General features: G+C 48.4%; 1 protein-coding gene across 1 annotated transcript in view; it reads right to left on the bottom strand.

The window, feature by feature from the left end:
• The window catches only part of LOC135805016 (uncharacterized), a 12,079-nt gene extending 7,811 nt beyond the window's left edge, over nt 1–4,268 (bottom strand). Inside the window, exons 1-2 of the mRNA XM_065319001.1 lie at nt 3,740–4,268; nt 338–434 (exon numbers count right to left, since the gene is read on the bottom strand). Of these exons, the coding sequence (XP_065175073.1) occupies nt 338–434; nt 3,740–3,969 (327 nt within the window). The 5' untranslated portion in view covers nt 3,970–4,268. The remainder of the gene's footprint in view (nt 1–337; nt 435–3,739) is intronic.
• Nucleotides 4,269–24,624: the final 20,356 nt, after the last annotated feature.

Here is a 24,624-nt window from a genome sequence, read left to right as displayed (position 1 = left end):
TTCCACCTGTATTAGCATACTTGGTACTAGTAAATAGGCTCACACCTTCATAGCTGGGAGGGAGCATCTGTGACTGTATCAATCACGGTAGAAACACGACGAACACCAAAAAAGACCAGGGAAAAAGAAAAGATGGGAGTAGAGATAGGTGTCTGGCAAAAACACAAAACAATGATTCAAAGTTCAAACAGTCCATCTGTACAGACCCTCAAGGGAATGACAGGCAGTCAGACACAAACACCACCACCACCAAACACACACACACAGACACAGGCAAAAGATGCAGAGACAGAGAATGTCATAAGATCGAGAACAGATGCGAGTAACATTGACATACAGTCAGAAAATTCCTCATCGGGAGAAGATCCTGCCAGAGTGAAGATCGCCCCGGAAGGCTCGTTTCTCGCTCAAAGTCCCGTTTCATAATCAAAGACCTGGTCAGCAAAACAAACAAAACAGCAAAAGCGAGCTTCATGAAAAGACCTTCGCCAGACTGTTAAACTTCTTTGAAATGATTCAATGAAAATACAACGGGCCAATAGTGACCACATGTTACCTGGTGGTGCATGGTGGTGGCCTCACATACATAGCTGGGGAGCAACAAGCCGTCTTATTGTGGCCCTGAGTTGACCACACCCATACAGATCATCAGACGGCACTGACTACTATGTCCAAAGGATGTGTTTGATATAGCCTAGGTAATACATACCATGATATTATTATGGTAAACACTGGATATATTCTTTATGGGCTATGCTGATAACTCAGTAGCTTTTCCTTTCTCTCTCTCCCGCTGTTGTGCAATATATAATATCTTCACAATATTGTGTTGCAAACAAGTCAAAGAAAATTATTGTTTGATATAGACTGCTGCAGGTGTGAGTGACTTTCGCGCAAGTGTATACAGTCAACTTCGCGAAAAACAACCTCAGATATAACAACTCACGAATAACAACCCTATCTTCAGACCAAGCAACTACTTGATCGTATCCTTTTATTAACGTCGCCAATAACAACACTATCTTCAGATAAAGCAACCACTTGACTGTATACTGTTAACTTCGCCAATGGCAACACTTTTTCTCATGGCCCCTTGAGGGTCACTATTGGCAAGGTTGACGACTGTAACAGTTATGTGCCAATGGTGTTCCAATGTATACGTGAGCGGGGTGAGGTGGAACACTGTGACATGGCAAAAGGAGAGAGCAAGCTATGGCTTCGGCCAGCACCAACAGAATCAGAAGGTGCAAGCACCGCAGGTCGTACCAACGCCTCGTCTGCGAGTTTAAGATCATGTGACGAATGTGGACATATTGTTTCCCTACCCACATGCGGCCAGAAAAGTGAGCAAGGCTCACTACATTATGTATGATACCAAGAGTATACGCTCCCAAGAGTGTGCAACTCTACATACAGGGTCTCCGACGGCGAAACTCACATCACGTGCCTCGGGTATGTTTCGTACTGCGTACGATGAGGGACAGCGTGCACGCAATGCGAATATCTGAAATGATCATGCTGGGGAGTTGCATACGCGCAGCGAGTTTCCGTCAGGGAGTGCATTTTTTTACTTCACTGCTCGCTAAAAACGGGCTGGAATCGTACAACGTGAACACTACACCACGTGATGTGAGTTTTCGCTGTTGGCGAACTCCATAGTATCAGGAGTTGCACACTCTTGGGAGCATAATCATACTCTTGATGACAGTATCCACACATGTACTTCAAAAGTAACTATTACCCATAAAAGGCTACTTGCCATCCCGTATCCTGCCGCACATGGACGATCCCTCTTAGTATGGTATGGACTCCATATAAAGATAAAATACACACGTCACACGAGTGATTGACTGCTGAATACGGTCTAAAAGTACATGTAATCATGTACCCTACGTGTCAGTTACAATCATAGTTACCGAATCTGGCATTCTTTTACTGCTTTTCAGTGCTAGTACGTGTCTGTGTTCGGGGACATACCCGTGTTCAGAAACACTCCTTGACATAGGGGAACATACCCGTGTTCAGAAACACTCCTTGACGTAGGGGAACATACCCGTGTTCAGAAACACTCCTTGACGTAGGTGTACTTGTCCTTGGGCTACTATACTACAGTGTAGTATCCACAGCACTTGAACTCCCCTAAAACACAGCTGCTTACATGGGACTGAACTCCGCTGACCTCGCTAGCTAGGAACTGGGAACTGGTGGTAACTCTGAACTACATCTTCACTATGCAATGGACGCGGGAAATCAAAATAACACTAGCTGCCCCACAAACTCCTTCTGTCTACATATTTTAGGTTATAATCTGGCAATGCAGATAGCCTCTACTCGTAGCACATCTAATCGTAACATTTAGTGAGTGTGCGCGCGTGTGAATCGTGAAGTGCAATGAAATGTCCTGGCTTACTGCATAGAGGCAAGCGAGGAACATGCAGGGGACATGATAAGGTGTGGGCTTCACCACACTATAACAATGTGTTGATTTGAGAAATAACAGTACAAAGCACCCCCCCCCCCCCCAATGCACACACACCAAAATGTGACAAAATACATCACAAGACCACCTCAGAAATGGGACCAATTTATTTCAGCTTGGTTGCAATGTTGTTGAGTTTTGAGATTTCGCTGTGTGTATATACTTCAGCTATCAACATTTTTCAAAATGAAATTCCCCTTGACCGGCCACCCACCCATCAGCGAAACATATTCGAGTCGCGTAAAAGATTGATAATTAGTATTAATTACTGTAAAATCCCGCCACAGCACCCCTACCTCCTCGACACTTCGAGTAGGTTCAGGTGGGGAGGGGCGGATGGGCGAGTCCTACTTGCCGCACTCAGTACTACAGAAAAAGTACTCCCCTACGAAAACTGTTCATGCATCTCGTACACCGACCGAAGGTCAAGAGCCAGGAGTAGTGCAGACCCGTCAAAACTCAGGGTTTGTGCGATCCCTGGTCAAGAGGTTGGGCACTGTTGCGTACATTTCCAATGGGGTCGAGCATGCGTCTGCAATACAGTACGGCATCACAGAGCCATACGAGGATACAATCAATCACTTCCCTGACAAGAATTCAGGGAGGGGCGGATGGGAGAGACGGGGTGCTCTGGCGGGATTTTACGGTATGTGCGGCCCCCAAGAATTGCACTGGTTTGTGGCAGAAACTTTCACGGTCTAAAACGGTCATTTGGTAGTGTCCACAGCCTATACACAGAGCAATTCGGAGCAAATCAAAATTTTGAATATGTGCTGGTTACCGGAAAAAAATTATTTAAAGACCGAAAGTAATGTGTTGTATGCAGTAAAACCTGTCAAGGCGACCACTCGGATAAGGCGACCGCCTGTCCTAGAAGGCCACGGCAACCAGGACCAAGGGATGCTACTTCCAGTCAAATGACCCTGGATAAGGAGACCACCTGGTATCAGAGACTACATTTTGACGGTCCCTTGAGCGGTCGTCTTAGACAGGCTTCACAGTATATACGTCTATGGACAATTTCCCACAACTGCAAGTCTTCTGGTCCCAGCAAACCTGTTGACATGCATGTACCGTGCATAACTGCGAGGTCTCACCTACTAGTAAGACCACATCGTGAGTATGTAGCTCAGTGCAATATGCAACGCACCCAGGTGCTATAAGAATACCGACACTGATAGGCATGACACCACGAGAGGTGGTCGAGTGGTAAAGTAGTGAAAACACACAAGAGATCACGTACGCTGCAACACAACTCACATGAATTCTTCCTGGAGTTCTGTCTTAGCTAAAATTGGTACGTGCTGCACTGAAGAGTCTGAGTCACAAGCATTATTCGGAAAGCTGTCACTGAGGACTTTTCGCCACACTGGGAAGGAATTTACACTGGCAGGAGGCGTTGGACCTGCGCCATGGCTAGCAAACTCAGCCCAATCATCATCCTCTGGTAAGCTTGTTTCTGCTTCCTCAGCTTCCAAATCACTCTCCATTGGATATTAAATCAAACTTAATTTATCCCTACAAATTGTCGAAACTGCAATTATTCAGCTATGGATTTTACGTGAGCATATTTCGGCAAATTGATTGATGCCTTCAGGTGAACTTATGGACAATCTAGGACAGAAATGGCAGGAAGATTACGCTTTCATCGCTGAAGGAAATTTCGTGAACAGATGCGAACAAGGTAATGCTAGAATTAGTTATCTCGCAAGTAAGTAATAAGTTTGGTGAAGCTCAAAAATCTGAAAACACGACCCTGCTGTCTGGCGCATGGCACATGCACAAGGAAACCCTGGCCCTTCAGACAAAGCTGATCGATCGCTTATTGACCACAGATACTGAGCTAGCTACACTAGCTGAGGAGCGTGTACCGTACAGGTGTACGAGTACTGACAGTCGTAGCGCTCAACATGAACACTGGGTGTAGGACATTAGGGCGCGGGACAAGCTGATGCTGGAACAATAGGGCGCCTCGGACACTGGCTATGACCAAGGCTGTGTTTACATGAGAAATTTCAACCCGGGTCGAGTTCAGCCCGGGTTGAAAGTCTGTACGATAGACAAAAGAGGTGAGCGTTTACATGAAGACAGTTGACCCGGGTCAAATACTGATATGCCGCCAAAAGTCCACTTCTACAGTCCTGTATGGTCACGTGAATCCGTTCGCGCGAAATTTGCATCTGCAGTGCTGTTCAAACCTGGCGTGAGATACGCACAGAAGTACGTTTGTACGATTTTCTTGACCCGGGTTGATTTCAACCCTCCCCTTGCGAAATTTCAACCCGGGTCAAGCGCAATGCGTCATGTAAATGCGCCATTCACTTTGAGTACATGGCGGGTTGAAATCTGACCCGGGTCGAACTCGACCCGGGTTGAAACGCTTCATGTAAACACAGCCCAAGAGTTCATAACCCTTGCTATGAACTCTTGCTATGACTGGTCGTTGGTCGAATCCAGATCATATACAGTGTACTAGGATAATCCGATTTGTTGTTTGGTCGAATCCCGATCCAGATCCAACAAATTTCGATCCAAGCAACCCTACCACTGGAGCAGGGGAAGACCTGTGTGGACAGGCACGTTTGGCGGATACTACTGTAAAATCCCGCCAGAGCACCCCTACCTCCTCGACGCTTCAGGTGGGGAGGGGCGGATGGGCGAGTCCTACTTACTGCATTCAGTACGAGACTACATGAAAAAGTACTCGCCCTACGAAAACTGTTCGTGCATCTCGTACACCGACCAAAGGTCAAGAGCTAGTGGTCGTACAGACTCGTCAAAACTCAGGGTTTGTGCGATCCCTGGTCAAGAGGATGGGGGGGGGGGATTCTCTGCCTATGTTGTGTCGCCAAGCTGATCAGCCATCCGCTTTCATTTCGCTCTGCAAAGAGCACTTAGGGTTCCCTGTAAAAAGACGGCAACGTCTGCAGGGATTTCCCTAACAAAAAAATAAATACTACTACTACTACTTCTACTACTACTACTACTACTACTACTACTACTACTACTACTTGAGAACGGTTTTATTTACAACACCATGAAGTAAGAGTCAAAGCAAAAAGACAACCCAATTTCGGAATAAAATAGAACACTCAATTGAAATATAAAACTTTGAACGCAAAAGCTTCACACGAAATCATCACCTTACTACTACAGTCGTCCCTCTCTAATCCGGCACCTTTTGCAACGGAATTTTCTGCCGGATAAACAAGGGTGCTGGATTATCAAATCCTGCCCTCCAACCCAGCTCACCTAGTAACGTACATGTTTGTGTCGTACGTCAAAATGTAGGGATTTTCTGTGTCAATCCAAGTACTTTGTCACAAGTTTGTGGAATGCATGTCTGTGACATGCCATGTCTATAACATACACTTGGGAATATCCTATGCACTGGCATAGGATATTGGCACCGGTACGGTATGCGATGTACAACTGCTGGATTAGAAAATCAAATTATGTACAGTTTGAGTGATTTGTTGCAGAAAATCGCTGCCGGAGGCGGAATTCAAGTGCCGGATTAAAGCGTAGAAAATGAACTGAAAAAATCCGTTTTGCCAGAAGGTGTGCTGGTTTGCAAGGGTGCTGGATAAACAAGTGCCGGATTAGAGAGGGACGACTGTACTACTGTTGCGTACATTTCCAACGGGGTCGAGCACGTGTCTGCAGTACAGTACGGCATCACAGAGTCATACGAGGATACAATCAATCACTTCCCTGACACGAAGTCAGGGAGGGGCGGATGGGAGAGACGGGGCGCTCTGGCGGGATTTTACGGTAGTAGCAATCATTTTGTACGCGTATAGCACACATTACACCAATAGTTCACAACCCCATAATGTACTCTTGATTATACACACTGGACATACGTTGCACCATGCCATTTATGTACGAACCCTGGAGTGACTTTCCAATTTTCAATTTTCATCCTCATTTTTTCTGCTTCAAGGTCATGGTTGCGGTGTGAACTTATTCAGGCAAGGGCGTCACAGCCGGGGCAGCTGGGGCGGCCAGCTGAGGCTGTCCCACTTTTGCGGCCGACTATTTTTTTGGAGCACACTGCAACAAAGCGTGATGATCACAGTTCAGCGCAAACGAGAATCCTTGTCCCTGATCGTAGTGTCTTCTTGGTGTGTTCCAAAAAGTATTTTATTGTAGATATAGTGAATGGTACCGAATGCCCTGAAATGCTTGCAATTGGCTTCAATTTTTGAATTTTTCCCTGGGGAGTAGGGGTCAGCGGTTAAATTTGATAGCTTGCATACCGTCCTACCGGTAGGACCCAAGAAATCGAGCTGCAAAAGTGCCTTTGGTTGGGAAATATCTTGAAACAATTGTTGAGATCAGGTCTTTGTCAGGCAAAGTAATGGCGCAAAATGCAAGGCTATGTCCAGTGCATTGCGTATGCGCAATTTTATCGAATGTCAAATTGGCTGCACATAATCCTGCCGGTGCGCTAGCAACTCTGTCCAAAGGGAATTTTGACCATGGCACATCAATTGTGGTGAGGTCACGGCCTAATGTTTTTATTAGCTTGCCAAGGCAGTGGAATGCATAATTCCATACTCCGTTTCCATGGTTACCATGGGCTGTCACCATGGAATTTCGTAGTATTGTAGGAGTTGCATTTTAATAGAAAGTATATTTTTCGCAGTAAAAGAGTATTTATTTGTAGAGCTTGTGTTGATACAGATTCCTAGGTTCAAACCCCAAGATGGGCAGTTAGTTACATTAATTTTTTCTCTCCTTGCGTATTTTGTATCTGCATGTTATTACCCTTTCCGTGAGTCGCTCGTGAGTAATGTATGAGTCGTGGATGGCTAAACCCGTATTTACCCGTATGACTGCTGCTAGTGTTATTGTTCTAGACCATTAGCATAATTAACCAATCACAGTTCACAGCTCTGGAATATTCTAGAATTTCGTCGGCGACCGGTTTATATAGATTGCTCATTGGTTGATGACCTAAAAACATGGCTGCCGTTCGCCGCGTGTTTTGTCTTCTTGCATTGTTCTTTTCTTGTGCTCCTTTCACTTCTTATCTTTACTTGCCGAGTGTGTAACTAATAATTCTGTCCTAACGAGTATTCGTGAAACCACAAAGTGAGTGCTTTGTTGAGTGTGTGAAATTGTCTCCGAGGGCCAGCTACTACAGTATGCCTTGTGCGATCACGTCTAAAATTTGCAGACTCCTTCATTAGCCCCTTAGCAACATTTTTGATTGATTGATTTTTATTTCACGGATCCTCCAGAGGCAAATAGATGCCTATCGAAGGGAGTCTCCTATATAAGTATGGAAAATGAGAAAGTATGTTCGTAAGGGAGAAGAGGTAGAAGATACATTAGAATATAGAGTACAGAAGAAGTAAATTCAGTACTTCGGGTAGTACATTGCATGCTAATCATAATGAGAATTAGAAAAGCAGCATTGCGGACTACTATAACTGACATATACACAAACTATTGAAACTATCATAGATATGGTTAGCCTAGACACAAAAGTCAGGAATACCTTTCAAAGAAAACATAGATTGCGAATGATACCGACGAACAGCAATACTAAATTTCGCTGTTGTAGAGAGTGAACGAATATCTTCAGGAAGTTTATTCCAGGCAACACTCAAAGAAAAAAGGGTTGATTTACGAAAGAAGGTGCCAGCTTTAGGAAGAATTATGGATGAAGGGTGACGACTGCTTTGGGAAGAGGGTAGCTGGAAGTGAGACAACAAGGAGGGGTATTGGTAGAATACATGGTGGAAATAGACAAGGCCAAGAATCTGCCGTCGCCATGCTAACGATTCCCAAGAGGACAGAACATTGAGGTCTTCTTTGGAAGTCGTCCAGTCAGGCGGACGCTTGAGTTTACTATTTAAGTATGCTCTAGCAGCAGTAGCCTGCAGTTTATCAAGGGTTGTGGACATGGTGGCTGAAACGGAAAACATCCAAACGGGAACAGCATATTCAAGGAGGGGACGAACATAACATTTATACAAAAGATTCACAGCAGGAAAAGGAAGGAAGTTGGACATGTGGTTTAAAAGAAAAACCCGACCTCGAAATTTGCTGGTAATGTGTTGAATATGGGGGGACAGATTGAGTGAAGGAGTGAGGATGATGCCCAGATGGCGGTGGGAAGAGGGCTGGGTCAGTAACGTACCGGCCATGGTGACGGTCCTGGGATCAGGTGGGTTTGATTTAGGTCTGCAAAAGGGAACATGGACACATTTGTTAGCATTGAAAACTGCTTCAGCTTTATGGGACCAGTTCACACATCTATCAAGGTCTAGTTGCAGGGAGGCAGTGTGCGCGGCGGGTACGACAGTAGGCGGAGAAACGCAGACCATGTTGGAATCATCCGCAAACAGAGTCAGATCGCTGGATTGGGGAATGCTGGGAAGGGAGTTGATAGAAAGGTTGAATAATAGAGGGCCTAGGTGGGAGCCTTGTGGCACACCAGCGGTGAGCGACATATGGGTTGATAAGGAGGTTCCGACCCGCACAGACATCGATCGGCCTTCCAGGAAGTCCATCAGCCACGCGAATGAGTCAGGTGCACACCAACCGGACAGACATGAGGCTAGGAGGCGATGGCTGGTACGATCAAATGCCTTCGAGAAATCGAGAAAGACGGCATCACACTGGGCCCGGTTATCAAATGCAGAGCTGACAGTTGATGTGATATGCACAAGTTGGTCAACCGTGCTTCGGTGGTGGCGAAACCCGAACTGTTTCGGCGACAGTAGTTTGTGTTTCGCTACAAACGCGTACACCTGGCGGCTGATTAACGCTTCGTAGCATTTTGCCACACCATTCAGCAGAGATATCGGCCGGTAGTTAGCAGGGTCATTGCGACTTCCCTTACCCTTGTAAATTGGGGTAACGATTGCAACTTTCCACTCAAGGGGTTGGGATCGGTAAGTGGTGCAGCGGTTAAAGAGAGCAGTGAGGGATTGGGCGAGCACTTCTGCTGTCTCTCGTAGGATCCTGTTAGGAAGACTGCCAGCTGTAGACTTTCGCACACTTAGGGTCGACAGTGCCTTGAATACTTCCACGATAGACAGAGGGCGGATGGCAAATGTTTCCGAAGAAGAAGGCATGGCGATGTAGCGGTAGCTACTTAGAGTAGTTTCGCCTGGTTGTTTATTGCAAAAGGGGGAACATTATCGGACACGGAAAAGCACAACTAACTGTGAGGAGAGCAGAAACGAAGAGGTGGTTCCAATCGGGAATCACTGAGTAAAGAAGACCGAGAGCGGAATGGACGGCGGTGCTGCGTGCACACAGCAGCGACCGGAAGCAGCGTGCCCAGTACGGGATGCCATGTATAGATGGAGCCCGAGGGCAGTGCACTCAGACATGAATACGCACGCGCACCCGAGTACTGCGTTCAGTGCATGCGAGGACTGTGGCATAGAAGGGGAAGGGTTAGTGATGCGCAGCCAGCAAGTGCAGCGATACATGAATGCATGAGTCAATGGTACAGCAGGCAGGCTGCGGTTCTTATACGAGTACACACGTTAGATCAATGCGAGTGAGTGTAGGGAGTAGGAAGGAGAAACCTGGAGACAGACATTGATATGCCTAGGGATAGAGTTCTGTCATGATGCTACTCATTACACTACATCTCCCCTAACGGAAAGAGTTGCAGGCCCAGACAATGCTATGCCCAGGGATAGAGTTCTGTCATGATGTTACTTATTACACCACATCTCCCCTAACGGAAAGAGTTGCAGGTCCATGTTCACATTGTCGAGATGAGCCGCTCCGGTGCAATGGCTGTGCGACTTGAACAGGTAGTGGAGGTGGCACTTGTGTTGGGCTCGGCGGCTGCAGGCATGCCGTTTTGGCTCGCCACAGGAGTTTCTCCACCGCTTGGTGGCTTCGGGCTGCGGCGGGAGTAGCCGTGAGGTGTTGCAGTGAGCCGTTGCAGTAAGCTGTTGCAGTCAGCCGTTGCAGTAAGCCGTTGCAGTAAGCCGTTGCAGTGAGCCGTTGCAGTGAGCCGTTGCAGTGGGCCGTTGCAGTGAGCCGTTGCAGTAAGCCGTTGCAGGTTGCAGTAAGCCGTTGCAGTAAGCCGTTGCAGTAAGCCGTTGCAGTGAGCCGTTGCAGTGAGCCGTTACAGTAAGCGGTTGCAGTGAGCTGTTGCAGTGAGCCGTTGCAGTGAGCTGTTGCAGTAAGCCGTTGCAGTAAGCTGTTGCAGGTTGCAGTAAGCCGTTGCAGTAAGCCGTTGCAGTAAGCTGTTGCAGTGAGCCGTTGCAGTGAGCTGTTGCAGTAAGCTGTTGCAGTAAGCTGTTGCAGTTGCAGTGGGCCGTTGCAGTGAGCCGTTGCAGTACGCCGTTGCAGTAAGCTGTTGCAGTAAGCCGTTGCAGTAAGCCGTTGCAGTAAGCTGTTGCAGTGAGCCGTTGCAGTGGGCCGTTGCAGTGAGCCGTTGCAGTACGCCGTTGCAGTAAGCCGTTGCAGTAAGCCGTTGCAGTAAGCCGTTGCAGTAAGCCGTTGCAGTAAGCTGTTGCAGTGAGCCGTTGCAGTGAGCTGTTGGCTTGCAGTGGTGTGTCGTGAAGCGATCGCGGATGCGGCCATCGCGAGCGTCCTTGAAGTCGCCGTTGTCCGCGCCGCCGTAGAGACGATGCAGAAGTGACTCGTCCACGGTCTCGGATGGCGAGAGTGTGTGTCGCGTTCGAACATCGTTCGTCCGTGGACGACGTTGGACACGGGCGTGACGTACGCCGAGAGTTTCGTCTCCACTTCCTGAGATTTATCGCGATCGCCGGCGTTGTCGAACGCGAGCCATCCTAGATCCTGAAGTTGCAGACCAGGTTCGTTGCGGATCAATGTTATTTGTTATCACTGATCCTGTTCACTGCGCCATGTAGCGGTAGCTACTTAGAGTAGTTTCGCCTGGTTGTTTATTGCAAAAGGGGGAACATTATCGGACACGGAAAAGCACAACTAACTGTGAGGAGAGCAGAAACGAAGAGGTGGTTCCAATCGGGAATCACTGAGTAAAGAAGACCGAGAGCGGAATGGACGGCGGTGCTGCGTGCACACAGCAGCGACCGGAAGCAGCGTGCCCAGTACGGGATGCCATGTATAGATGGAGCCCGAGGGCAGTGCACTCAGACATGAATACGCACGCGCACCCGAGTACTGCGTTCAGTGCATGCGAGGACTGTGGCATAGAAGGGGAAGGGTTAGTGATGCGCAGCCAGCAAGTGCAGCGATACATGAATGCATGAGTCAATGGTACAGCAGGCAGGCTGCGGTTCTTATACGAGTACACACGTTAGATCAATGCGAGTGAGTGTAGGGAGTAGGAAGGAGAAACCTGGAGACAGACATTGATATGCCTAGGGATAGAGTTCTGTCATGATGCTACTCATTACACTACATCTCCCCTAACGGAAAGAGTTGCAGGCCCAGACAATGCTATGCCCAGGGATAGAGTTCTGTCATGATGTTACTTATTACACCACATCTCCCCTAACGGAAAGAGTTGCAGGTCCATGTTCACATTGTCGAGATGAGCCGCTCCGGTGCAATGGCTGTGCGACTTGAACAGGTAGTGGAGGTGGCACTTGTGTTGGGCTCGGCGGCTGCAGGCATGCCGTTTTGGCTCGCCACAGGAGTTTCTCCACCGCTTGGTGGCTTCGGGCTGCGGCGGGAGTAGCCGTGAGGTGTTGCAGTGAGCCGTTGCAGTAAGCTGTTGCAGTCAGCCGTTGCAGTAAGCCGTTGCAGTAAGCCGTTGCAGTGAGCCGTTGCAGTGAGCCGTTGCAGTGGGCCGTTGCAGTGAGCCGTTGCAGTAAGCCGTTGCAGGTTGCAGTAAGCCGTTGCAGTAAGCCGTTGCAGTAAGCCGTTGCAGTGAGCCGTTGCAGTGAGCCGTTACAGTAAGCGGTTGCAGTGAGCTGTTGCAGTGAGCCGTTGCAGTGAGCTGTTGCAGTAAGCCGTTGCAGTAAGCTGTTGCAGGTTGCAGTAAGCCGTTGCAGTAAGCCGTTGCAGTAAGCTGTTGCAGTGAGCCGTTGCAGTGAGCTGTTGCAGTAAGCTGTTGCAGTAAGCTGTTGCAGTTGCAGTGGGCCGTTGCAGTGAGCCGTTGCAGTACGCCGTTGCAGTAAGCTGTTGCAGTAAGCCGTTGCAGTAAGCCGTTGCAGTAAGCTGTTGCAGTGAGCCGTTGCAGTGGGCCGTTGCAGTGAGCCGTTGCAGTACGCCGTTGCAGTAAGCCGTTGCAGTAAGCCGTTGCAGTAAGCCGTTGCAGTAAGCCGTTGCAGTAAGCTGTTGCAGTGAGCCGTTGCAGTGAGCTGTTGGCTTGCAGTGGTGTGTCGTGAAGCGATCGCGGATGCGGCCATCGCGAGCGTCCTTGAAGTCGCCGTTGTCCGCGCCGCCGTAGAGACGATGCAGAAGTGACTCGTCCACGGTCTCGGATGGCGAGAGTGTGTGTCGCGTTCGAACATCGTTCGTCCGTGGACGACGTTGGACACGGGCGTGACGTACGCCGAGAGTTTCGTCTCCACTTCCTGAGATTTATCGCGATCGCCGGCGTTGTCGAACGCGAGCCATCCTAGATCCTGAAGTTGCAGACCAGGTTCGTTGCGGATCAATGTTATTTGTTATCACTGATCCTGTTCACTGCGCCATGTAGCGGTAGCTACTTAGAGTAGTTTCGCCTGGTTGTTTATTGCAAAAGGGGGAACATTATCGGACACGGAAAAGCACAACTAACTGTGAGGAGAGCAGAAACGAAGAGGTGGTTCCAATCGGGAATCACTGAGTAAAGAAGACCGAGAGCGGAATGGACGGCGGTGCTGCGTGCACACAGCAGCGACCGGAAGCAGCGTGCCCAGTACGGGATGCCATGTATAGATGGAGCCCGAGGGCAGTGCACTCAGACATGAATACGCACGCGCACCCGAGTACTGCGTTCAGTGCATGCGAGGACTGTGGCATAGAACACGGCTGTTTTTTTGCGCGATTTTGGCCCATTTAATATGGCGGCCGAGAACGCGTAAAAATTCATGATTTTCGTCCAGGAATTGCTTTAGACAGCTAAGTATTCCACAGACTTCGCCACTTTTCGTCTCCAATCAGCTTGGTTTGCCCTGAGTTTTCGATTTTTCGGCTTTGCCTTTCCCTCAGCTCCGCGTACATGCCGCGCGACCACTGCTTCGATTTGTTTCCTTGTCTCTGGAGGACGTTTGTTTTCCTCTCCTGGGACGTTCGTCGTGCAGAATTTGAGCCAACGTTTGTGCCCCAAATAGTATCACCAGATTTGAGTATCGTTTAGATAATTTGGAATCGGGTAGGTAAGTGTCCGTTCTGGTGCTGTAGAAAATTTCGTTCCGTGACGTGCATCAATTCCGTGTGACTTGCGTTTGCAATATTCCCAAACTTTTGGTATTTCCCACACTTACTGGATCGTAACTGCAATTGTGTTACTCTCCAGTTGTTGTGAGGACGTAGAGTGATCATGGATGAGCATAAATCGCTACTGCAAGAAGTCTGCAGAGTCGGTGGCAGAAAGTTTTCCTGTTTCCAGCAGTCTACCAGATATAGTGTGGAAAAATATAGTGATCTGCTGAAATATGTACATGGCAATGATATCTCGAAAGATTGCTCAGACATCCACCCACCATACATCTGTATTCTGTGCGAGCGAGCCCTAAAGAGAGCCAGTAGATAGGCAGAACATTGTGGAGGTGGCTGTGGACCTGTCACCAAATGGGAGCCACGCCATCGCACAAACTGCTCTGTGTGTGCAAGCCAGAAGAAAAGGGGCGCAACCGCGCACCATGCAAAACCGAACACAGCATTGCGAGGTGCCGCACTCCTGGCAGCACCCAGCCACCAGAGCGATGATGGATCACCTACACACTCAGCCACCAGCAGTGTAAGTGGTCTAGATATCAGTGCAGAATGCATACAATCAAGAGCAGCGCGACAACATCGTGCAACACTGCCGCTTGACAGGGACAGATTTTTAGACAGAAATGCGGTGCAAATTTGCATCATTTGTCAGAATACCGCAGACGGTATCCTGGAAACAGCATGCTGCAATGATCCGAGTTGTGCAGAGTGCATAAGCAAATGGCTCAGCACGAATAACACATGCAAGTCTTGCAGCGCTGACATGGCTGCATCATCGATGCGCACGCCCAGCATTAGTCTAACCAGGCTTGTCAGCAGCCAGTCCATACACTGCGACTTCCATGAGCCATCGCCACGTGGATGTCCTGAAGTCGTGCCGCTGCATGACTTGCAACGTCATGTCAACATGTGCCTGTTCAATCCCGCAGAGACGCCATCATGTAGCACAGCACGTAGCCCGCCGCCGAGCATGACACCTATCCGCTCTGTGCGCCCATCGTCAACAGTGGCTGAGGTTCTCAGTGCTTCTCCGTCGAAGTTGAAGGGCAATGTGGCAACCAACCTCACTGCACGTCTGGTCACGGCTAGGGCAGAGGGTGGCAGGCTGGAGGTGAAAACTGGCGAAGGAGGCAGGGGCAAACCGCAAGTTTACCAGCTAACACCAGAGTGCAGTGTACCGTCAACCGATGCGTCTGCCTCAACACTCAAACGCCGCGCTGCTGAGCTGACCCGAATTGCAGAGTCCGTTTGTGGTGGATCGGATGGAGCTCGAGTGCAAATGATTGCTGGGCTGAAGCGGCTCTCATCAGCTGCACAGGAGGAGCTCAGGCAGACCTCCGACTGCCATGGAGCCAATTGAGGAAGCTGCGGCAGTGGCTCAAGGTCTTCGGAGTAAAGTCGGAGTCTGAGCGTTCTATACGAGAGTTCATCACGAAGACGCTGCCCAGCTACACCGCTACAGAGCTGCCGATGTCGAAGCGGAATGGCGATGTCTCCATGGCTGCCACTGTATTTTTTCCAGACCTTGTCGCTGTTGTCGTGCACTTCCTCGACATCCTCAATGAGAGTGACAGGCACGATTGCCTGAAAGCTTGACATGGCATTCAGGCACGGCAGCAGTTACGAAGACCCAGCAACACACTTCGACTGTCGACGCCTTGAAGGACGAAATCGCCAAGCTATGCCGCAGTAAGGACTTCAGTGGCCCATGCGTAGCCTCTGTGGAGCCTGTTCTCCAACACCACAAGAACGAACGTCAAGTGTACCACGGTGGTGCTTTCATCGGCAATCACGTCCACCAAGCCTTGAAGCCCACCGTGGTCACTGCCATCAGCCATGCTCACGTACCAGTCCTCACGTCCAGGTGTCCAGTCCTGGCGGAGGAGGCCCAAACAATAGCATCTTTACACGAGAATCTGATGAACAGCTACGCTTCTTGTCGAGCTATCTTCAGTCACAGCCAGGCAGTTTCAGCAGACGAGATGGATCAGCTGGAGTCTGAAGTTCGGCGTTTCTTGAGTATGTGCAGACGACACGTTGTGGCACGGCGACTTGGAAACATCACGCCGAAACTTCACCTGTTAGAGAATCATACGGTGCCGCTCATCAGGAAACTTGACGTTGGTCTGGGCCTGCTCGCGGAGCAAGGGGCAGAGAGCTTGCACGCCAGTCTCAACACCCTCAACGCCATCTATAAAAACATACCAGGAGACCTCGCCAGGCTGAAAGTTGTCGCCAAGCAGCATCTGCTAACAACCACCAAAGAAGCCAGTACGCTGGCTCCTCGTCCACAGAAGAGGAAAGCCGAGGACCAAGGTTCAGTCTCCTCGTAAACAGGTAAGAAGACAGCGCGGTGACAGCAATGTCTGTCTTCGTGTTTGTATTTCCAACGCTCCAAAGAAAAACATTTGGAGCACTAGATCATGCTCCTCTTTCAAATTTTCAAACGATCTTCAACTGTTTGCGTTTTTTGTGTCGAATCATACTGAAAACCAACTTGGTTTTGTTACTATTCACAATAATTTACCGATTCGCATCGAGTTTCCAAAACTTCTCTAAAACCCGGTGGAACGACGCCATATTGTAATCTGGTCAGCCGCGGACAGCCGTGAGAAGGGGAAGGGTTAGTGATGCGCAGCCAGCAAGTGCAGCGATACATGAATGCATGAGTCAATGGTACAGCAGGCAGGCTGCGGTTCTTATACGAGTACACACGTTAGATCAATGCGAGTGAGTGTAGGGAGTAGGAAGGAGAAACCTGGAGACAGACATTGATATGCCTAGGGATAGAGTTCTGTCATGATGCTACTCATTACACTACAGGCGAGATCACGATGATCTGCATCCGACGACGGTGTAGCTTGACTATTCTTGGCGAACTGTTGACAGAAGATGTTCGCTTTCTCAGAGTCGGTAACCGCTAAGGTATCGACTCCTTGTATATCAGGCATAGCGGTGTGAGGACAATTGATGTGGCACATTTTCTTGACTCTCTTCCACCAGTCATAAGATCCTCGATCTGCATGAAGGCCTTCTGACATCTGGTCGTAGAAGTGACGTTTAGCTTTACGGATGGCAGCGACGAGGCAGTTCCTTGAAATGCGATAAGCAGCCCAGCACTCAGGGGTATTGACACGTTTTGCTGCAGCAAATAGTCGATCTCGACGTTGACGGAGGCGATGGTGCACAGAGGTGAACCAAGGCTTTCCATAACGATTTGTTCGTTTTCGAACCTTCGGAACAAAAGATAATATGGCTGTGTCAACTAGTGTTCGCCAGGAGACCCATGCTTCATCTGTACTACTGGCTTCTTGTACAGCAGCGAGAAGAGGGAGGCCCCAAAGGTGGTTATTTTAAGTGCGGGCCAGTCTGTGGCTGCATAGTTGTTCACGAGCAAATCAGAGTGCACTGGTTGCTGGGAACGAGTCTGTATTGCGAGATCAAATACCACAGGACAGTGATCAGAAACAGCGGGAAGTGTGGTGAGGTTGTGGATGAGGAATGGTTGGTTACAAAGAACAAGGTCAAGGAGAGAAGAGCTCTGACCTGCGGCGGAGAAACGTGTTGGGCGGTCGCGTACAAGTTGTGTAAAACGGTATCATCCAGCAGTTCGACAAGGCATCTTCCAGCAGCAGTGTTCGGGTCCTGCCTATACCATTCGTTGTGCCGAGCATTAAAGTCACCGAGGATGATAATGGAAGCCGTAGTGTCCGTAATGGAAGAGATGGACTCACGCAAGCCAGAGAGGAAGGTTGAATGATCCTGCCTTGGTGGCCGATAACAGCAGAAAATATAGACATCTTTGTGGCCATTTTTAAGTTGAATGCATAGGATTTCAAGGTTGGTGTTGGCAGGCTCGAGGTCTGCTCGTCTGACGTAGGCGAGTCCTGGTCGGAGTAAGAAAGCAACACCACCGCCACGCAGAGCGACATGAGATGGGCGGTCTCTTCGCACTATGTCAAAAGCGGCAGTTGGCAATAATACAGAGTTAGGAATTTTCTGAGTTAGCCAGGTTTCGGTGATGCCTAATATGTCCATGTCTGAAGTACCAACTATGTTATTAATTTCATCGGCCTTTGGATACCAGCTGCAAGCATTGGTTGTGGCTAGCCGCATATGATGGGGATGTTTGTTTGGTATGAAGGCTGAGGTATCGTATGGTGATGGGAGAGTGAAGGTAGGTGCATCTGGGTTCAGTTGCCCTGACACACTGTTAGATGATGGTGTCGATGTGGTCCTAGTGGGAAAAAAGATGGGTGCGTGTGGATTCAACATCACAGTTTATGATTTCTTGGGGAGGGGTGGGTTCTTGAACTTCCATTCTCGTGCTGTTACATGCTCGGGCCAGAAATCGTTTTCCAGAACATTTCTTTCGTCATGCTCAGCAACTGTCAGATGTGCGTACAACGTGCCATACACTGTTCTGGAGGGGATCAGTTTACAGCCAGTAACTTCCACATTCTTCTTTCTACAGTACGCAACAAGATCATCAGCACTGCAGTTGATATTGATGCCCCCAACGAATACAACTCTGCGTGTTATTTTCTTACCTCCACGCAGATCTGCGGGCTTCCTGTGGCGGTTGGCGGCTTCACGTACGATCGACCAGTCGTACTTGGTGCTGACAGGCTTGTCAGTAGTACGACTGGCGTTGCTTGTTCGTGGTGTAGAGAAGGTACGACTAGCGTACGTCTCGCCCAGAGCTGCGGTTTCAAGCCCTGTTGGTGCGGATGCGGGTACTGGTACACCCGTGGCGGGAATGTTTGTAGCTGCTCGGTACGAGTACTCATCCTGGTGGCTGTCGAGGGCGCGATTAGAGGCATCGATGGGCTGGTGATGTTGTGTCAGGGCGCGAAGCTCCTCCCTGAGTTCTGCAATTGCGGCATCTTTTCTTTTCTCCTTTTCGAGAGAGATTTTTCGTAGGTCGGAAACTTCTGCTACCAGGTTTCGGACCGTCTCCATCAGGTCAACCATCATCTTCGTTAGCGCAGTAGCATCAGTACTGGTACATTCACATCCGCCTGCCTGCTTTGTGACCCTGTGTGTGTCGATCTGATCGTCCAGTGGTTGCAACTTTCCCCTCAGGGCGCCAACCAATTGCACCCGGCTCAGGCCGGCCCACTTGACGTTATTGGCCTTTGCCAGTGACTCCAAGCCTTCACTATCCAAAATTCCGAAGTCAATGGACGCCATGCTCCCGGTTGGGGGAGCAAGACGTCAGACGTAAAAAACTCGCAACCACACTCGTCAACTACAAAAATGCGTTTTTTTTTAGTTAATTAAGGGTCAATTTTTAGGTCAATGTTAGAACAGAGGACATGCAGCATGTCTGTGTATGATGGTCCTACCGGTAGGTCCAACCGGTAGGACCGAGGTCTATGCAAGATTAATGCTACCATTGTATTGAGCACTGCATTATATGGGATTTTAAATTTCGAGGCATTATAGGGCATTATATGCTTCTTTTCAGGGCATAACAAAAGCACTGTGTACAGAATTAAATAGTGAAAAACCGAGCTTCTTCCTGGTGATTTAGAATTATTATTAGTAATACACTGTATTACGATTCCGCATATCTTTCGAATGTCATGTTCCATAATCATGTTTGATGATAATCATGTTTGATGTGTCTTTTAACTATTTTAAACTATCCCCGAGCATTATGTAAGCATTATTTGCTTCTTTTTAGGGCATTACAAAAGCATTATGTAAAGCATTAATGATAGCTTGCATAGACCTCGGTCCTACCGGTAGGACCTACCGGTGGGACCATCATACACAGACATGCTGCATGGCCTCTGTTCTAACATTGACCTAAAACTTGAACTGTTGCTAAGGGGCTAATGAAGGAGTCCACAAATTTAGACGTGATCGCACGAGGCATACTACAAAATTCCATGGTAACAACCCATGGTAACCATGGAAACGGAGTATGGAATAATGCATTCCACAGCCTTGGCAAGCTGATAAAAACATTAGGACCTCACCACAATTGATGTGCCATGGTCAAAATTCACTTTGGACAGAGTTGCTAGCGCACCGACAGGATTATGTGCGGCCATTTTGGCAATCAGGCACAGTGGGTTGGTCTAAGACCATGATCGAGAAACGAGAGGTACCAGGTTCAAGTCCTGCTTGGAAGCGGAAGGATTTTTCCAACCGTGCTGCGACCCACAGTTAATTGGGAACTCGTGGCCTGGCATGAGTAATACATGGATGTGGCAAATGGGATTGAGGCCTTTGGCTTATGGTTGGTGGATCTGATCTATCCTCCCCCACCGTTAAGGAGCCGCATCTGACGCCTGATCATGGGGTGGTGGCGTCCCACGGAAGCGGAAAGGTGGTTCTTGACCAGGGAGTTGCACGACTCCTTGTTCTTGACCTGCCCGGTACGCGAACCCGTCGAATTTATTTATTTTTATTTTTATTTTGGCAATCGATAAAATTGCGCATACGCAATGCACTGGACATAGCCTTGCATTTTGCGCCATTACTTTGCCTGACAAAGACCTCATCTCAACAATTATTTCAAAAAATTTCTCAACCAAAAGCACTTTTGCAGCTCGATTTCTTGGGTCCTACCGGTAGGACGGTATGCAAGCTATCATTAAATAGTGAAAAGCCGAGCATTACGCGCTGACCCCTACCGTGGAGGACCCCGGACCCCCTTCCATGCCTGTCCCACCCCCAAAGTCCGTGTGACAAGGGGCCTATTACAATGTACATGTATTTGATCCATTAATTCTGACGGGCCCAGCCCTGTATTCACATTTGACTTAAAACAATTGCTACCAGGGATGAGTCGGCCCCGATCGTGTAACCCAATTTTGTATGACTCCCTGATCATCACCGTACTGTACACTGTGCCACAGGTGTACTAAAGTTAGGTCACACAGTCAGAGTTTTGAGGGGGTTCAGGCAAGAAGTCGTAAAATACCGTAACAACCTCAGGCTCGGGTTTCAGGTGTGATGGGCTATGATTGTTCGGTCGGATCCAGATGCAGATCCAGATCCATAGGATTTGGATCCAAGCAACCCTGGGAAGAGGGTTGACTGGATCCAATGGATTCATGATTTACTACATGTATATGTAGTAAGCCCGGGGATACTTAAAAAATCAATCTCACAATTTCAACATCCCTTCTCCTGCCGCTGCTTCCTTCAGAGTCTTGACTCCCCTGGTTCTGGCGAGGCAACCATAGTTCAGTCTCAGTGGGCGACTGTTCTATCCCAGTTCCGATTTCTCACAGTTCCAGATAATGGTAGCTCCTCGTTCAGCTCCTTTTTTGTCTCTGCTCCCTTCATAGAGACCCCAGACCAATCACAGCGCCATATGAATTTGAAAACACGGTTGTGTCTTGCGCCAAGAGTCATTACCTCCCAACTTGACCGTGCAACTCCACTTTGGGAGCACTGTATCATGCACTGGGGGTCACACACTCTTGCTCAGTGCACCCTATACAGTATGATGCCAAGAGTAAATAAGCTCTCAATGAGCTCGGTTATCAGACACTTGATACTTGTAGTTTGTGATGTCGTGTAGGCTAAGTCCTGGGCCCAGGACAGATCATAGCCACAGTGCAGGGACACTCTATGGGCATTCATGACGAGGGGAGGGGGGGGGGCTGTGACTCAGGGTGAGAGTTTGCGACTCAGCGAAGGGGGGGGGGGGCTGTATTGAGGAGCCCCAGGAATCAGTAAAATGGGGCTATTACTGGGCATGCCGCTGAGCCTGGCCCAGTGCCGGGGATACTGTGAAATAGGGACTGTGACTGGGGAGCCTGGGACAAAGGGAGCAGTGGCAAAAAGTCAGGGCTCTAATAGTCTAAAGCCGGTACAAGAAGGAAGCTGCATATGGTGCATGCGGGGGTCATCATCTCCTCAGTAATCATGCCTCATTCATTGCCACGGGATTAGTACTGAAGTATAGTTCTTCTGTACCGTAGGCTGCACCATTAGTCATTACCTAGGCCCCTTCTCCCCACCCCCAGTACTGTAGAGCCTGTATCATTGTATGTATATACATTGTACTCACTAAATGACTGAGTGAGACCTAGCTATAGCTAGGGCACCTACAACATAACCAGGATGCAGTGTGGGTAGCCGACGGTGCTGTACACCGTTGTACACTGATGTACATGTACATGTACTACTACTACTACTACTCCCTGGTATAATAATGTGTATTAGCTTGGGTACTGCTTGCTTTTGGTGGGACACCCCAGGATATCCTTATCAGGTTCTACATGACTTTTTATACATCAAATGACCTCCATTGAACATGCATACGGCTTACACTGATCACCTGTTCTTCACAGCGGGCTAAATAATTAATTACAATACTACTACATGTACATGTACTACTAGTCTTAGTGTTGTATTGTGGACTTTGTGCTGTCAACCACGGTACCCGTACCACTTCATGTGAGTGCAGACCAGAAGGGGAAGTCCCCATGGCTATGGTTCAACTAATCGAGTTGAAGTGGTGTCAACCGTGTCCAGGTGCTGATAAAATACTTTGTATTACATGAAAGCCCTGGGCTGATTAGTCAGGACTGTGACTAGTCCGGCCTATATACCATCAGACTATAACTATTGTCCGCAGTCAGTACTAGCTGACTAAAGTAGATTGGGCTTGGGTAATATCAGTTATACTTACTTATAGTACAGTACTCATGATTCCTAGAGGTAGCTACATGATTGTAGGCCATCATGTCATTGTTTGTTCTGGAGAACCTGGTGCCTCTATTATCCTGGAAGGACAGGCACTTTGCTGACACTTGAAACATAAATACTGAGGGCAGTTTTAAAAGTTGTTATGATTCCTGTCATCGCAGTGTGTGTCACCTTATGCCCCAGGTAGGGCTATTTGGGCTGCCTTATGTTCAATCCATTTTTTGCCGCCATATTCAAAGTTGGTTTGACAGCCCTGTGTGTGTGTGTGTGTGTGTGTGTGTGTGTGTGTGTGTGTGTGTGTGTGTGTGTGCATGCATGCGTGCATGCGTGTGTCACGTATATATATATATATATATGTGTGTGTGTGTGTGTGTGTGTGTGTGTGTGTGTGTGTGTGTGTGTGTGTGTGTGTATGTGTGTGTGTGTGTGTGTGTGTGTGTGTGTGTGTGTGTGTGTGTGTGTGTGTGTGTGTGTGTGTGTGTGTGTGTGGTGTATGTGTGTGTGTGTGTGTGTGTGTGTGTGTGTGTGTGTGTGTGTGTGTGTGTGTGTGTGTGTGGTGTATGTGTGTGTGTGTGTGTGTGTGTGGTGTGTGTGTGTGTGTACATGTATGTGTGTGTTGAAGTCTGGACTATTGACTGTCGATTTTGAAACAGTGACATCAAGGTTTATGGAGGAGACTGGTTTTGCTGGGCATGCTGTTTAAAATTTCTTCTGAGCCAGGCTGGTAAGTCATGATGGTATTATTATTGATAAGAATCCATGATTGCAGCTAGCAGTGACTTGGGTCACTTCTAGCCTGACAGCATCAGACTTCCTTTGAAATTGGAGTGACTCAGTTCATGCCATGCATGCCCGCAATAGTAGCATGGTGCTGCAGCCAGCCCAGGAAATAGCGGCTTGGAATGCATGGTGCTACTAGTATGTAAAATGCAAGCCGCATGGTGCAACTACAAGTACTTACAAAGGCCATACTGCTCATGCAACCTTGACGGCTATTGCATGCCGCGTGGGACGGCTATGGCTGCAATGGTTCAGGTAGTATCCGGAATCACTTACTGGCAGACCCCTCAGTGAAACTTAACCCGGCTAGCAATACAAGGAGTCCCACCTGCTGTCAGTACAGTCATGTACATCATTTTGACACTCAGTCACACAATACTTTGATATATCCCTCTCCTGCCGGCTGGCCCTCCATTCCCCTCTCACCTAGATCAGAGTGCTGGCAGTTTCAGAAGCAATAAGGAGCCCTGCGTATCCCTACCTCGCAGCGTACTAAACTCATACATGCAATTGTAAGTTGAGTGAGATATGACTACGGCCTATAGTGCTACAGGGCATAGCACAGGGATTTGAGGTGGTCCAGCCAATGGGATACTTGACCAGAAACTGATGACTTTGGCTTTGTTCACGACAACCCCCCCCCCCCGTTTTGCATGAATTGGGTGGATAAACTTTTTCGAAATAAGGTCCAGCGGGATGGGGTGCTAGGGCCCTGAAATGTACATGTACAATGCACTTTCTTAGACTGCTACATGACAATGTGTATTGTAGTGTTCAAGTACATACATGTACATGTACAGTCAAACCTCTTTAGGACGAACATCAAGGGACCGATGATATTTGTTTGCAATAACGGGACGGTTCTTCTTATCCCTATGTTATACCCAGTGGATACACAGTGATTTATCCCGGCAATGGAGTTACGAATACTAGTTCTTCTTAACAACATTTGTCTTATCAGTGTTCTTCCTATTTCAAATGGTGAATGGTACTAAGTGTTCTTCCCAACGAGGTTTCACTGTACATGTAGTTGCAACATCGCAACATTACCCAAATCCTTGGTGCTAGTACCAAGTGGATCAGCTTATGGCACTCGTGCAGGTATGCAAAGGCCGAGGATGTAGGCTGTTGAATGTCATCTACATAATTGCAGGTTCTACTTGACATGTACTAGTTATGAGCTAGGCTTTGGGCTCCGCCTCATGCAGTCTACAACATAACTGTCCTGTACATGATGACTGTAGTACACTTCCCATCACACTGACAATGATTGCATGTATGTGTGTCACAATCACAGCAATGCCCATTCCACGAGCAATGCTACTTATACAATGCATTGTATT

Source organism: Sycon ciliatum, chromosome 1 (assembly GCF_964019385.1).
Source record: "Sycon ciliatum chromosome 1, ocSycCili1.1, whole genome shotgun sequence".
NCBI lineage: Eukaryota > Metazoa > Porifera > Calcarea > Leucosolenida > Sycettidae > Sycon > Sycon ciliatum.
Note: the sequence above shows the minus strand (reverse complement) of the source record. Positions and strands in the feature narration are given on the sequence as shown.